The sequence below is a fragment of the Opisthocomus hoazin genome, chromosome 19, assembly GCF_030867145.1.
Source record: "Opisthocomus hoazin isolate bOpiHoa1 chromosome 19, bOpiHoa1.hap1, whole genome shotgun sequence".
NCBI lineage: Eukaryota > Metazoa > Chordata > Aves > Opisthocomiformes > Opisthocomidae > Opisthocomus > Opisthocomus hoazin.
In genome coordinates this window covers 8,165,186-8,180,932 of record NC_134432.1, presented here as the reverse complement: position 1 = coordinate 8,180,932, position 15,747 = coordinate 8,165,186, and the positions used below count along the sequence as shown (strand labels likewise).

Sequence of the window (15,747 nt, the reverse complement as noted above, 5' to 3'; positions counted from 1 at the left end):
ACAGCCATCATCTAGGGAAAGATGCTCAGCACTCATCTGTCTCCATGGACGTGCTGTTCCTAGTGCTGCATATAGAAGCAGAGGAGGGACGGGGTGAAAACCAGTACTGCCTCCCCACGAGGGTTTGGTTTTATCAGCAGCCATGGCTGGGAGCGGGGGTCCACCCAAGCTGAAGCCTTACACCACAGGAAAAGTTCAGATCTGGTCTTCAGTCCGTATTTCAGTAGTTCAGGGCTCTTTGGTAGCATGCAGACTGAATCTGACCAAATCCAAGCCTAGAGAAATCTGGTGATCAGTCTAGATTGGAGCTGTTTGACTTGAACCCATCTCTACTTATGGTTCAGTCATACACAGACACCTTTTAGAGGTTTCTTAGTAGATGAGTAAAAATTAAAGGCATCTTTAAAAAAACCAAGAGCCTGTATTTTAAAAAGAAACCATTCATATGTACCTAAGTTCTATGGATCTGTTCTGTAAAGACAGACAAATTAAATGAGCTACCAGCTAACTCACAGGGAAAAGATAGAGTAGGGAAGGCACATCTGCAGTGCCTCTGGCCAGGGAAAGTCTGCTGCAACAGCTGAGAACCATCACACAGAGGCACCTAGACACCACACTATGAAAATCAGCCAAAAGGCTTGTTTAAAATGCCTATTTTAACACATTATCTTTTTATCCCCTTTTTTCAACTGTACAAGATTTGGAAAAAAAAAAGAAGCGAGCTTTATGTTTCTGGTACGTGTGTGTGGCCACAGAGCAGATGGGCTGCTCAGCTGCAAACACCTACTGCCAGGCATTCAGCAGGACACAGCTCCAGTTTCAGTCACCCGAAACTCACAGGTGCTAAAAGGAGACATTGATTACTTTAAAATCATTGGGTTTCTGTGCAAAATTGGTACCTCTGTATAGATGCTTATCTATCTATGCATCTATCTGAAATAGCTGAGACCTGGGAAGCTGGCATTTTGACGTAGCTGGGTTTCTCAAGCTTAGTTACGTTATGGCAGGTATGAATTGCTCGTAATAGAGATGAAAAAGTGGCCAGAAACAAACCAGAAGGAATACATAAAAGATATCTAACTGGCTAGCTTTAAGGTTATGTTTAATTTTCTTTTCATTTTAAATCCTAACATCCCGAGGAAGGAGCTTGTAGTAAGCCACATCTGATCCTGTTCTTGCTGCCAAGTGCCCTACTCAAAGGCAGGCCCAGGTCTGGGTCTAGCCCAAAACTATTAGTAAAATCATGCCTTCATACGGCCTCCGTGAAAAAACAAGCACTATTGGAGGGGCTGTTGAGATCTGGATCCATTGCACCAAGCATGGTGGGGTGCAGCAATCAGGCTTGGTGGTGGCCGAAATGATGTCAAGAGCAAAAAACCCTGCTGAGTTTGATGGACGCTCAGTTCCACCAATGCTAAATGCTTATGACAGACTTCTCCCTCCAAAACTGTGAGATTCAACGTTAAAAGCTTCCAAGGAATTGCCCCTGCCAATACAAATTTCCAAGAGCCATGTGAGCTGTTGGGAAAGCAACACGGCTTTAACTGGCAGGGTCTGGGTCTGCTCCGTAATTTCGGCTCTGTGTCTAACTGAGTATCCGACGCGTTCACCCAGGCAGTGTCTGAAAGGCAGCAGCTAGCAGCCTTTTGGATATAATACATTTCTGTGGCTCAATTAAAAAGTTTTTCAGAATAAACAATAAGTTTGAGTGATTTCTTCATCTTACCGTCTTAAATGTTTGCTGTTAAAATCATTTATTTCGCGAGGGTGTTTGAGGAGCCCTTATGGTGTTGCCTCTGTTTAATAGCTTGCTAACTCCTACAGTACTGCCTACTCTAATTGCTCCAATGTAATTAAGAGGGGGAAAAAACAAGGTAGCACTGAAGGGCTACTGAGAGTGGATAGTCAAAGAGCTGTAGGGAGATAAATGGGGATCATATTGGTGGGGTAATTTGCTCATTAGCATCCTCCCTCCCCATATTAGCCTAAATGGAAGCAGAATGAGAGAGGAGAGAGAGAAACACTGAGAGAGATAGCGGAGACATACTTAGAAAGACAAACTGATGTGCCATAGTTTCAAAGACCAAAAAAAAGGTTACGATAAAAAGAAAAAAGGCAGAAGATTCAAAATTCAGTCTGCTTGGAAAGCAGAGAGAGCACCAGAAAAGTCCAGGAGAACAACACTAACGTCACAGAAAACCAGCACCCGCTTCAGCCACGGCACAAAAAGCTGGTGGTTTGGCAGGAGTTTCTAGGGGGGTTGGTCTACCTTATAGGCAATGCGAGCAGGGCATTTCTTTCCAAGGCCTAGCGGTGGGGACATGTGCCTCAGCATCTCATACATGTCTGTGTAACTGATGCGCCCGCTTGGAGTCAAAGGGAGGGAGGTGAAAGCAAGAGGACACGGGGATCAAACCAGACCGGGTGGGGGGAGGAAAAAAAAGGGAGGGGATGGGGAATAGGGCAACACAAGGGAGCAAATGAAAAGGAGGAGAGAGAAGGGAAAGCAGACAAGAAAACAGAGATCCGGTTAATCAGATTTCTCAGGATAACAAAACCAAAATAAAGAGGTGGGTAAATGGAAAGGTTTCTCCGCTTCCGTTGCCGTGTTCCGACGCCCAGCGTCTCCTCCGCACTGCAGGGATGTCCCGTGGCCTCGGCACGCGGGTCCCTGTGGGGAATGATTGATGTCTCTGCTCGGGGTGGAGAGGGTGTGGGGAGGGCTCGGGCTTGGCTGGCTCTTTGTGAGGGTGGAGGGATGCAACCCCTTCTCACCCGCTCAAACCCGTCAAGCAAGAGGCTTTATTCACCATGCCAGGGAGAGCTGGTAGGCAGAGTTATGGGACAGGGAGAAATGGGGCTTAGAGAAAACATTCAGCGTTCCCTCAGTGAATAAAGTTTGGTTTTCAGGTCAGCCTGTGGGCTACGAGAGAAGCAAAGCGCCAGTCCTGTTGTGCTTGCGCAGGGGACGGACTGTGACTGCTCTGACCCCAAGCCAAGGGTGCAAATCTGGAAAACCTCAGCCAGCCTGAATTTCTCCTCCAGCCTGAGTTCAGGTGTGGCAAAACCAGAGCCCAGCACTTGATTTGCAGAAAGGTGGTGGAAAGGGCCCCCTCTTTCATCAAGTCAATGACAACTGGTGTCAGCTAGCTGTCCCCCATGTTAGAAGGAACAGAGAATTGCAGAGATTTGGGAAAAGGCCCTTAGACCAGCCCATTACTGATGGGAGCCACCTTCAGCACATGTTGGTGGTAAATAAAATCCTGCCCTGAAAAGCAAGGGATGCAGAAACAGTAAGGAATTCTCCTGCTTTGCCTTTTTCTGACTACTAAAACTGGGAGTATGTCTATGACAATCTCATCTTGTTATCCCAGAGAGCTGCTTGCTTATTATATTGTGCAAATCTGTGCTGCCTATCATCTGAGAAGTATATTGCAGCATGTTATTAATTAATGTTTAACCCCTGGAAAAGCAGGACAGTATTATTATCTCCACTATATTAAGAGGGAAACCTAGACCTAAGCATCCATATGAAACCCCTCTCTCAAGCAGGACAGCTAAGCAGCAGGCACCCGCACACCAGCCCACTGCCCTGACCTGGGTCTCAATGCCTGTGTAAAGCACCGATGCAGGAGCGGGTGGAAGAGAGAACGTACCAAGCCAAAAACATCTATTCCTGTCCTTGGTAACTAACACAGTTCAAGTACCACCCAGATTTTCTAGCCCAGAGCTAATTTAAAGGCTGCTGAGAGACACAAATTGTAATTACAGCCAATAGCTTCCCCCTGGGTTCGCTCTTCTGCCCCTGCTCCCTGGCTGGAGGTGCAGGGTCTCATGCCTTCTCTGCAATGCTCATTAACTCTTAATCCCCAATCAGGTATAGAAAACATCTGGGCTGGAGTGAAAGAGGAAAGCAAGCTCCATGCTGGCTGCTTCTGCTTCTCTCCTTTATCTTCTGCTCTCCATGCACTGACTGCAAGAAAACCCCTGCCTGTAACTGGGAACCCACTGAAGCTCAGCGTCCTTCTGTGCTGATTTCTTGGCCAGCTCTGTCCCTAACTCCCCACCTCAGCTCCCAAGCACAGTATATTTTGCCTGTGCCATGAGGCAGGAGGTTTCACTGGAGGTTTCACCATAGCTCATGATCTCAGAGAGGTAATTTTACTCCCAAAGCAATCTCTAACTGTTGCTGTTATACTGTGAAGAGCTTATCCCTTCGTCTCTCCCCAGCCTAGACAACCATCCCACCACTGCCCAGTTAACCAGTGCCCAGGTCAAATGTCTTTTCAGCTCAGGAAAGGGAAGGGTTCAAACACTGGTCATTCAACCGGAGTGACAACGCTAGAAAGCCCAAACAAAATGGACTTGCTACTCCCCAGAAATCTTGGGATGACATTTCTCTCCGGTGTGTATAAATAGAGAGAAAGTGCTGGGATGCTGTGCTGCTTTTCCCCAGCACTTCCCACCTAGACCCAGCAGGATGGAAGCTGGAGGGTTCACTGTCTCATAAAGCTGCCTGTCTCCAGCCAGCTGGGGTGTGGGAGTAGATGGGGAAGCAATGCGTCGAGGAAAAAGGAGGCAGTCAGTCAATCATTCATTTTTTCAGGCAGGGGGTTTGTTACGTTAAAGTTTCTTTTCTGTACTGTTTGCATTTGCACTTAGAGGGGGGGTTAAAAAGAAATAAAACCAGAACTGAAAATGCTGGAGGGAGTCTCTGAAGTTCCAAACCTTGTATGCCACCCTATGAGGGCACTTCTTTCCTAAGCCCAGAGGTGGAGCAATTACACGTAACAAATTGTACATATCCTTATAACGAATCCGGCAACTGGAAAGAAAACATAGGATGTTATGACAGCAAAAACCGAGAGGAATCAGTTTTTCCCCAGGCAAACAGGAGAAGCTGGAAGGGCGAAACACGCTGAAAAGCAAGGTTAGTCTGACAGCAACTGGGTTTGCAACGGAGGCACTTTAACAGAGAGAGAGAGAGAGAGAGGACTTCCGACTTCTTAACAAAATCCATATCCTTGGATTTTCTTCTGTGAAACCTTCAGTGCCATGCACAAGGCTTTCCAACCACTGCCTTTGGTTACCTTCATCACTAATATTTTACTTCCCTGTGCCTGAGCATCTGCCTACAGATGGACCCAACCCACTGCCCAGGTGCTGCAGCAGCCCAACAAAACCAGAGCCTGCAGAACACAAGCTGCCTATTTAACGGATTATTACTAAGATTCAAATTAGCTGGTTCAAAAGAGCTTAGGAACCTTCAACCTTCCACTGTTACCACCTATGTAACCCCAGCAGGGCTGTACTCTGCTTCATGGGCAATAAGCAATTTGCTAGAAGTCCAGAAAACGCTGTCTCAAGAGCTGTCTTGGCCGTCGGCACTGGGAAAAACCAGCCTTCATTACCAGTAGGCGAAATCAGATGCCTCAAGGCAGCTTTATGGCCAGTCTCATTAACTCCCAACAATATTTTCAGCTAATTTAACAGCAGGATTAGATTTCTTAATCTTTTGTAAGTAACCAAATCATGTACAAAAAGAGCTATACTGAACTTCTAAATGACCTCCAAAGAAAAATGAGATGATTTGGCTTCACTATGTTTATTTTGGTATGTTATACTAAGAAGGCTGGAATATTTTGGAATATCTCCTTCAATATTACCGCTTTTCTGGATGTGAAAAATTAAAGTCTATTCAAAACTTTCACAATCAACTCAAAACTATTAATTCAGAAACAGATGAAATGGAACTGTGCAAGTCTTGGCTGCAGGTCTAATTGTGCCTATAAAAAGTATATTGGTTTAACTGAGTCACGAAGTTTACTGAAATTTTAGAACAGTTTTGTAAAATCAGTGTGTAGAAAATACATGTGTGCAGTTCCCTGAGCTCTCTATGAGCCTATGGAAGCCTTGAACACCAGCAGATGTAATGCATTGGAAGGTCGTGGCAGCAAACTGTGACAAATTTTAGCAAACAGGGATTCTATTCCAAGTTGTTTAAGTCTGTTTGAGCTTTGTTTATCTTCATCAGCATCCGTTTATCTTCATCAGCATCCGTTTCTTTGCTATCCGAGGATAGCAAAGAAAACGCCTCTCCCGACGGCTGAAGGTGCTGCCTGCAGCATCTCCCCTGGCTCTTAGGAGCAACAAATGGGAATGGGATGGCAAGACCAGCATTTCCAGTATCTCTAAGGGGTATGCACTGGGAATGGGGATATCAGAGAGATAAAACACTCACTTTATATATCTTGAACAAATAAAAGCTCATAGAAATCTAATTTTCTTTTCTCTCCCAGTCCATCCTTAAATTCAATGTTTTCACTCCTTTCCTGATGAACTCCCAGCCTTGGACCAAACTGCTGTCTGTGCCCCATCTCTCTCGCTCTCTCTTTTTCTGTGAGCTCGAGGTTTCTGCCACCCGTAAATCCAACAGTTTCCCCATACTTACCCCTACGGAGTGTGACACACATTGAGAACAGCAGCTGCTAGCTGCTTTTTTTACTTCCTTTCGAATGTTCTTCCCCAGAAAAGTTTACAGAAAGTTGGATTTTGTAACAAAAACAAAGGTGATATTGGAAATAGGTATGTGAATACACACACGTTAAGCCTGTGTTTAAAATATTATCTATATAACAAAAGCATTATGACATTCGTACTTTTTACCCATGCAGCATCTTTCATCGAGGGTCTCAAGCTACAGAAAGTGGGCAAGCATTGCAATTCCCCTTTCCTTGGGACAATCAAAGAAGAGACCTTGAGAGAGGCAATCAGTCAGTGACAGACTGAAGTATGAACCAGCTCATGGGCATCTAAGCATAAGATAACATTGCCTGGGAATCTTATTCCTTGCTAATCATGCCATGGTGATTATTTACCATTCCCCTACATGTCTATCCTGAGGGCTGAAATGCTAAAAGGAGATGGCTGACATGGAAAACAAAAATTGGATCACTATTTTCATTCAATGAGTATTAAACTAGTGGAACAAGCAGCTGAGTAAAAACTGGATCCTCTAAAGCCCTGTGTCTTCAGATCAAAACAGGGTGTACTGCTGGAAGCCATACCTTAAAAGACAAGTTATTAAGCTCAGTGCATGGATAGCTATCGTGAAATACCATGTCCAGAGCTTCACAGAAGTTCAGCCCAAATGATTAAAAGATCTGTTCTGGCCTTAAACAGCCAATGGATTTCAGATTACATTTAAATTGAGGAAATGCTAGTCCCACTTCTAAAACCAGAAGTGATTTAAGTGGAACTATTCACACATGGAAAATCCAGAACATGCACAGGTTTTAGGATCAAGCTTTGAGCATCATGTCTTGGCTGTCCTTTGATTCCCAGTTCTGCCCCCAGCCGCTCCGCCAACATCAATAGCTTCACACCAGAGCAAAACGGAAACAAGGTTAGAGAAAAACACAATCAGGATCTTAATACATGACATATTCTGTATTAACAGCTCTAGAAGTGAAAAGGTTTGGTCCCCGAGTGACTCATAAAATGTGACCTCTGCGCTCAGAGTTAATAAAGTGAGCAAATCTTTCTATAAACCTAATGCTTGTGCCTCTTATCGGTGGAAAGTTCCTGAGCACGTAAACATTAAAAAAGCACATCGATACTAATTTTTTCCCTTGCAGGTGTGTTACTCCTCCCACAAACGCTAATCAAAGCCAAGACTGTTTTTTAAGGAGAGAATAGGCACTCCCAAGACTTCAGTCTCACTGAGATTTTCTAGTGGTAAGAGATAGGACTGGATTTGAAAAAGGGAAAAAAAAAAAAGCTATTTACTGCCTGCCAAATACCCACAATGGACTTGTCTGTGTTACAGAGCACGTGGTAATGAAAATCTGCTTGGAGATTACAAGCTGCTAGTATGTGTGCAGTATAGATGCAGGCTCGCAGTATGGATGGCTTCGAGCTAGTTAAAATCACACACAGTTCAGAGAAATGCGGTCATTTTGGAACAGGTTTACATTTAAAGTTAGCCTAAATCAATTTAACTGAGATTTTAAAGCAGTTTAATTGCATCCTAGCAGGCAGTTTGAGATGCTGATTGTACAAACACTTTCTACATCTGTCTCTACTGAAGGGAAACAAAAAAGAGTGGAAAGACTGGAGGAGCTGGAGGGAGCTTCATTACAAATACAGAGGAGATTCATTGTAGAGTAACTCACGGGGAAGAAAATGTAGGGCTTTAAATGAAAAAAAGTCTCCCAACAGGCAAATTCCCAGGCTGCAGACTATCAAAGAAATTACTGGGACCTGTATCTGAGATCATCTAGAAAACAACACAGTCACCAGGACTGCTGTGCAGTAGCCTTCTCTGGGCAACGCAGAAAAGCAATACATTAAAATCAATCTTGCTCTAGAAGTGATTGCTGCTCAGAGCCGCTCCCTCATTTTAAAAAATTCCTTCAAACACATCAGCTCTCGGGCCAGCCACGGCACAGTGCCACCCTCCGCTGCCACAGTTCTCAAACCCAGGAGTGCAGCTGTCCCTGTGAGTGTCTTTGAATAGGGAAAAGAAAGAGATAAAAGCGAACACCTCACCGTCTGCCTGTCAGAAAACCCTTTCCTCCTTTAACACGCTCCTATATCAGGAACACTTTATCAGAGGCTCACTGTGAACTGAAATGCTTCCAGAGTTAGGCTTGTTGCATTTTCTTGTCATTTTGCACACCTGGCATTTCAACCGCAAGTCCAAAAGCTAAAATATTGTTCAGAAGAACAAAATTCCCTTGTACAATTTGATGTCATTAGAAGGAAGCTTCCAACATCAAAACATTGGGTTTGATGAGAAATGCCTGTTTAAAAACCGCCTGTTTTCAGCAAACCTCCTTTACCTGGAGAACCACCGTGTCACTCCCTGCTGCCTCAAAGGTGGGTGACAGCAAACGCTGAAGCCTGAGCCTGCAGCACTCGGCTCAGAGGCCAAGCAGTAGGGTACCTCATCTCCTTTTACGGGAGAGACAGCACCATGAAAACTTCAGTTTTTGTGTTTGTGTGTGGCCTCAGGTCTCTGCACAGGATTTACGAAACCATGAAGGAGGTTCTCAGCTAGGAGAGGAATGCTGCACACACGAGATACAACAAGGCCTAGCCTCTCAAGTCACTTAGAGTGCTGACAATGGCGAGAGCTTCAGTATATTTTTATCTCCAAACTGGGATGCAGAAACCAAATGCAATCAAAGCTCCTTTTGGAAATGTTAAACAGCTTTTCTACTTGGCTATTTAACCAAGATCATTTGAATTTACCCTACTTAATTTTTGGCCGTGTGTGTGGGGAGAAGGGTGCATTTTGCTTTCTTGATTTGTTGGTTTATGTCTATCTCACGTCAATTTGAACGAAGTGCCCTTGTAATGACATCAGGTTTGTTCCTCTCCAGTGCTCAGTGAATTGAAGCTGGAGCATTTACCACCAAAGTTACCCCAAGCTTTGGAGTCATTTTCCTTCTGGAGCTGTACTCACATTAAAACAAGCACTTTGTGCGTGTACGTATAGTATTTATAAACAGTGTGTATACTTTTCTCCACGTATCACAGTGTACATACCAGGCAGCTGGGTCATATTCAGCCCAGACACGAACAAACTCATCCAAATGGTGGGGCCCAAGGATGGAGGAGTCTCTTGTCAGGTATTCAAAATTGTCCATAATCACAGCCACAAACAGGTTCAACATCTGCAGAGAGGAAGCAATAATGCAGTTAGAGGGGAAAGATAAAAAGAAAAAAAAGAAAAAATTAAAAAAGAAAACTGAGAAAAAGGAGAAAAAAAAGAGAAAAAGGAGAAAAAGGAGGAAAAAAAGAAAAAAAAAAAGAGAACAAGAAAAAATCTGGAAGTGGAGCAGGTATGATTCCCTTAGCAGGGTGTGTGGTTTCTACAAGCACCGGCTGTACCCCGGAGAAGCAGCTCTACGCACCAAGCCCTGGGGACCCTGCTGCCACCTCCTCCTCTCCTGGACGCTGCAAGCCACTTCCAGCTCTGCAGTACACGGCAGGTTTGGCTACATCCCCATCGCTGGTGATGCCCCACAGCACGACCCATCCCAGCACCCAAGCGGTTGGACACCTCTCCCTTGCCCCGTCTTCACCCTACACCAGCACAGACCAGCACACAGGCTGCAGTGGCTGATTCACCAGCTGGGTGATGTGAACTATTCCAGCACTTCCATGAAGGCACATCAAGACAAGAACAGCTAGAATAAAAACCACCTTCACCCTGAATGTCCTATTTTAGACTCATAACAATTCAAACCTTCAACGATCCCCAGAAAAACGAGGGGCAGGACACACAAAAGGCTCCTGTCCCTAACGGCCGCTGTCTAACACAGAGCCCAGCAAACGCCTCTGGCATATAAAGATTCTCCTCTTATTAAAGCATATGGAAGAGTCACAAGGATTACAACATGAAAAGATCAAGCTGCAGGCAACAGAATGGAAGAGCAGGAGGGCAGGTGGGAACGGATGCTCCTGTGCTGGCTAAAGACCTGACTGGCACCAGGCCCCTTTCTGCCTTCGTTACGTCTTCTGCAGGGAGGCTGAGCTGCTGCCGTGATGCTGCTCCTCTGCACCACGCTGAGCAAGGGCTGCAGCGAAGCAGCCTGTGAGCTCTCACATGGGGATGAGCAGAATTAACCAAGTACGGATGTCCCCGGCCGGTCTGCCGGTCGTTAAAAGAAAATCAGGCAGAGGAGGTTGGGGTTTGTGCAGTTTCAAAGGCTTCTTATTGCTGTGTGATCTGGAGGGAAGAAGGGGTCTTGGCTCTTTCTGGGACACACAATCCACCAATACAGACAAGAACAGTCCACAACGAATCACCATATCACCACCAAATGCTAACTAGGGACTTCCCAGACCTTTAGTCCATCTATTTTTCAAAACCCATCCCAACAGAAAGCTGGGAGCAGAACTTAGCCACCAACGTATCAATGTCCTACATGAGGGCACCAGCGTGTCTTACCCCACCCAAGGGTCTGCTTCAGGCCAAGCTGCAGAGCTCAGCGCTGAGCAGGCACCAGCCCTGCCAGTGCCTCAGCTGCAAACAAAGCTGCTGCTTCTGCAGCAACGAGTGTGAATTCACTCCTGAGCATCAGGGCTTGTCAGCTCGAGCGCAGCACTACGCTGCAGAGCTCTGCTGGGTTGGGGGAACAGAGCCAGCCCTTTGTGCCGCCCCGATTCCCGGATGCTCACGAGGTCCCTGTGCAGGACAGCCTAGACGAGTCCTGGGGACCCGCAGTTCTGCACAGGAATGCCCAACCCAGTTCTCCAGAAGCTGCTCAAAGACTGGAAGCACTATAACCACCTCGGCAGGGCTGACTCCCGTGCTGCGGGTACCCCACCCGTGACACAGCACCCCCGAGCAGCAAGAGACGGCAAAATTTCTGTGAGTGTGCCCCTCAATGCCAAGCTCCTTTGTGCTGCTCCCAGCTCCGGCCATGGTTTGGTACAGCTTTCCCTCGCTTGCATACAGCTGTTCCTAGCGTTCTGGTATATTTTCAAATTTCAATTTATATTTTTCGACAGGGTAAATTACAGGAGGAAAACTGTGTCAGGCTGGACATCCACAAAGAGCAAGAAACAACATTTAAAACAAAAAAGTTATCCAACTGCCCCCCCAGTCTATGGTGTAACAACACTGAACAAACGATAAAACCGTGCCCTCCTGGCAAGGCCGTGGCTCTGTAACACTTTAATCGCTTCTGGGGAGCCACAAGTTTTGTTGCAATGAAGTGCTGCACACAGCTGATGTAAGGAGTCAGAGCCCTGTCCCGTGGCAGTGCGGCTGCTGGGCTTCCCGCTCCCTCTTTCGGAGCCTGCCCTCCCCCGGCTCTGCTCTCCGTGAGGGCTCTCCCCTTGCCCTGCAGCAAGCCCAGGGTGCGGTGTCACGGGGCTTTGCGGGAGCGCCGACTCGGGGACAACGCTCACGCAAAGCTGCGTTTTGCACAGATGTGCTCCAGCCCCCAGTTCCGCTACTGCGCTTCAAGTGGGACGGCTGATATGAGCCAGGAAGGGTGAGTCTGGGGGGCAGTGGGGTGTGTTGTTTGGTTTTTTTTAAAGAAAAATCTTTAGTAACAATAATGCACTTGAAAATAACAATGAGAATGTCTGATGTTGGGTTAGGGATTTGTACAAGAAAAAGATCCGCCTTTAAAATACAGATTGCTGAAGGGTTCAGTAAATGGAGCATTAACTCTGTATGAGCATTCAGGGCTCCACGTTTTTTAACATATGCGGAAGAAATAAACCATGGGATGTCCAAGGGGCAACAGCAGTCGGACAAAGGATCTCGGCAGGGGCCACTGAAGTTGGTCTGTCTACACCCAGCATCAAGCTGCCACGTGTACCTCCTTTTCCTGGCTAAAGGTTTATGACAATAGCAGGGATTAGCCGCACAAAGCATCAAATCTTATATTTTAAAGCAAACCCATAGAACTGAATCTAGGTTTGATACTTTTTGGTACATTTCAGAGCTGCGACTTTCATCTCTTCCTGCTTGAAGTTTAATTGGGTCCCTGCCCCTGGTTTTCCGTCCCTCTGTCTCAGCAGTGCAGGAAAGTGCACCAGGCCCCAAGAGCAGAGAGTTTCTTACGCATGTGAGTGATCAGAAAAACACTGGCACCTATCAAAGCTTAGACCCAGCCCCATATGATGCCCACAGGCGCAAATTAAGTACAACAGCTCTGCATACTTTTATGTCTAAAGCTTTCCTGGCACCCTTGCAGAAGAAAAGGATCATCGCATTTATCTGACAAACCAAACAAAACAAAACACAAGGAATCAAATAAGTGCAATGCTCCCAGCTGGTTGCTGCAAGCACTTCTGAACCAATGTTACCTTGGCCATTCTCACCCTGCCCTCCCCAGTCCCCTCCTTCAAAGGACCGCATTACAAATTAAGACAAAACAGATTAATGCTTAATTCCAAATATTAGACCCCCCTGTGACAAGAAAGATAAAAACCTTCCCTTTAAACTAATGACTAAACGATCTCTTTGGGGATTAAAGGGATTTTATCACCAGGATGATAAATAGGTTTTAGTGAAGCTGTCTTGTAATGTTGTATAAATCATAATCAGGGAGAAGGAGGAAGCAAGGGGGTGGGGAGGGAAAGGCTGGGGGGGGCAAAGTGCGGAATCACACTAACACCTCCACTTTGGGAGAGATCGGGACCGACTTACCAGAAATGAGCACAGGAAGATGAAGGACACGAAGTAGAAATAGGCGAAATCGCTGCCACATTCGTTTTTCGTGAGGCCGGAGAGCGGGTCGCAGGCTCTGTTACTCAGGCACGACAGCATGATCTCGTGCCAGGCTTCCCCCGTGGCGCTCCTGCAGACGGCGAGGGCAAAGGGTGAGCTCCTCCAACCCCCTCTCACTACAGAGCCGGGGCGGGCATCCACCTCACAGTATTACTGCTCCCAATTAACTAAATTAATTAGGTGGAAGGTCGTGTCCAGGTGGAGAGGCTATATTTACATTATGAATCTAAACTGCCGGCATGAAAAAGAAAGGACAAAGAACATTTCCCTGTATCACAGGGGGTAAAAGCAACCAAGCAGGCTCAGGTTGGCGAAGCTTCATCGGTTTTATGAGAATAAAACCAGATTGATTTAGCCATGTCAGGTGCAAAGAGCAAGTGTAAGTAAACAGAGTTTATATCGTTTCCTTCTAACAGCTGACATTTCTGCCCAAGTGCTGGCTGAAAACCCAACAGAGATGATGGGAAACAAAACCAGGCTTCTCCAATCCAATCTCTTCCTTCCTTTATCGGGTAGATATGGAAGTACCAGGATGGTCTGGTCGGTCGTAGTGACTTATGGCAGGGGAACGGGAACTGGATGATCTTCAAAGTCCCTTCCAACCCAAACCATTCTACGATTCTATGACTTGGGTCCAGTTTTCATGACAATCTCTTGGGTTTTCTTCATTGTTTCCCCCCTTTCCCCCATTCTGGGTGTGAGAACTGAAGTAACGGGTAGGTGTACCCAAAACAAACCCGAACATCTCCTGCTATTATAAGGAGACAAATAAACAAAAGGCAAAACTTTGCAGTCCCAGAGGATCTGTCCTCTAAATAAACCACCCCCTGCAACGTGCACACATGGATTGGAACCTGGGGAACACCATGTTCTCTTACTTTGACTTTCTGCATGACCTCAGGTTTTACCCTCCTGGTTTCTGCACCACACTTGGAGGCGCTTTTCAGGGCATCCCTCCACAGCACCACGAACAGCCCATCCTGCTGCAGGGCTTTTCGCAGCCATGCAAACCTGTACACAGAGCCAGCACACAGACCTTCCTCTTGGTCTCTGAGAAAACCTGATGTTCAATGTAAACTGCAAGCTACTCTGATTTATATGGCAGACCTCCCTTGCCACCCTGAGTCCTGAAGCCCCGTTCCCTTGTGCAGAACTCTGCTCCTCCATCACGGCCCGGCTGCCTCTGTCCCCTCTGTCCCCCTGCGGCTGTTGCGTGGGTCTGGAAAGGGACCAAGAGGTCTGGACACGAGACTGAATAATTACCTGGTGTTATTAAAATTTAGAGTTTTGAGTCGAGTGATTATTCTGAGCTCGAGAGGGCTAATTTCATTTCCGTCTGGCTTCACAGAAACTACGCAAACCAGATCCCAAGCAAGATATCCAGTTACAAGCGCCGCGTAATCTGCGGAGCCGAGCCTCGGCACAGCTGGCAGGCGCTCATGGGGCCAGAGCAGCTGTTAACCGCTGTGTCTCCACCGCACAGCACACGGCTGGGTAAGGGAAATCTTCCCCAAGCTGCCTTCATTTGGAGCGGGGTCTGCACTTCTCTTTTTCCGGGTCTGAAAATGAAAATCTGCCATTTCACTGATTGTTTTTTTTTTCCATTTGAAAACATAATCACAGAACCCCAGAATGGTAGGGGTTGGAAAGGACCTCTGGGGATCCCCCAGCCCAACCCCCTGCCCAAGCAGGGTCACCCAGAGCAGGCTGCACAGCACCACGTCCAGGAGGGTCTTGAATATCTCCAGAGAAGGAGACTCCACAGCCTCCCTGGGCAGCCTGGGCCAGGGCTCCATCACCCTCAAGGGGAAGAAGTTCTTCCTCGTGTTCAGCTGGAACTTCCTCTGTTTCAGTTTGTGCCCGGTGCCCCTTGTCCTGTCGCTGGGCACCACTGAGAAGAGTCTGGCCCTGTCCTCCTGACACCCACCCTTCAGATATTTATGGGCATTTATTAGGTCCCCTCTCAGCCTTCCCTTCTCCAGGCTGAACAAGCCCAGCCAGCTCCCTCAGCCTTTCCTTGTGGGAGAGATGCTCCAGTCCCCTCATCATCCTCGTAGCCCTCCGCTGGACTCTCTCCAGTAGCTCTGTTGCCAGGTGGAATGAACCCAGATGGAAAACCTTTCACTCTGAAGCAGAGGTGGCATTGACGTATGACGTAATAACCTGTTGGTAATGCAACAATGACCACTTCTAGGGATTCTCACTTAAAACAAAAAAAAAGTAAGCTTCATGACAGGAACCACACTGATCAGTTAAAGCAGAGGGTTTCTGTCCTGTATGAAGCTCCTGCCTGAGCTGACGTGGGGTGTCACAGTGCTGGGTGTCACTCTGTGGAGATGCTGGTGTGTTGAATCAGAGCTGTCATACTCAGAGAAGTGCCAGGCCAACCCTTCACGCTGAGAAGGAGAAAGCAGGAGTGGATGCTTTACTCCAGATTCCTTTCTTTACTCCAGATACCTTCCTTAGAGGATGCCTAAGTCTCCGCAGCT

General features: G+C 46.8%; 1 protein-coding gene across 13 annotated transcripts in view; it reads right to left on the bottom strand.

Annotated features, from left to right (window-relative positions):
- CACNA1B (calcium voltage-gated channel subunit alpha1 B) overlaps window positions 1–15,747 on the bottom strand; it is a 311,364-nt gene that overhangs the window by 30,994 nt on the left and 264,623 nt on the right. For 12 of the 13 annotated variants that reach the window (XM_075439769.1, XM_075439758.1, XM_075439760.1 and 9 more), the window contains 3 exons: window positions 13,178–13,328; window positions 9,553–9,680; window positions 2,270–2,366 (listed from right to left, as the gene is read on the bottom strand). In XM_075439769.1, the coding sequence (XP_075295884.1) occupies window positions 2,270–2,366; window positions 9,553–9,680; window positions 13,178–13,328 (376 nt within the window). Of the gene's footprint in view, window positions 1–2,269; window positions 2,367–4,592; window positions 4,826–9,552; window positions 9,681–13,177; window positions 13,329–15,747 lie in introns of those variants that run through there. The other variant, XM_075439771.1, reaches the window with a different exon arrangement.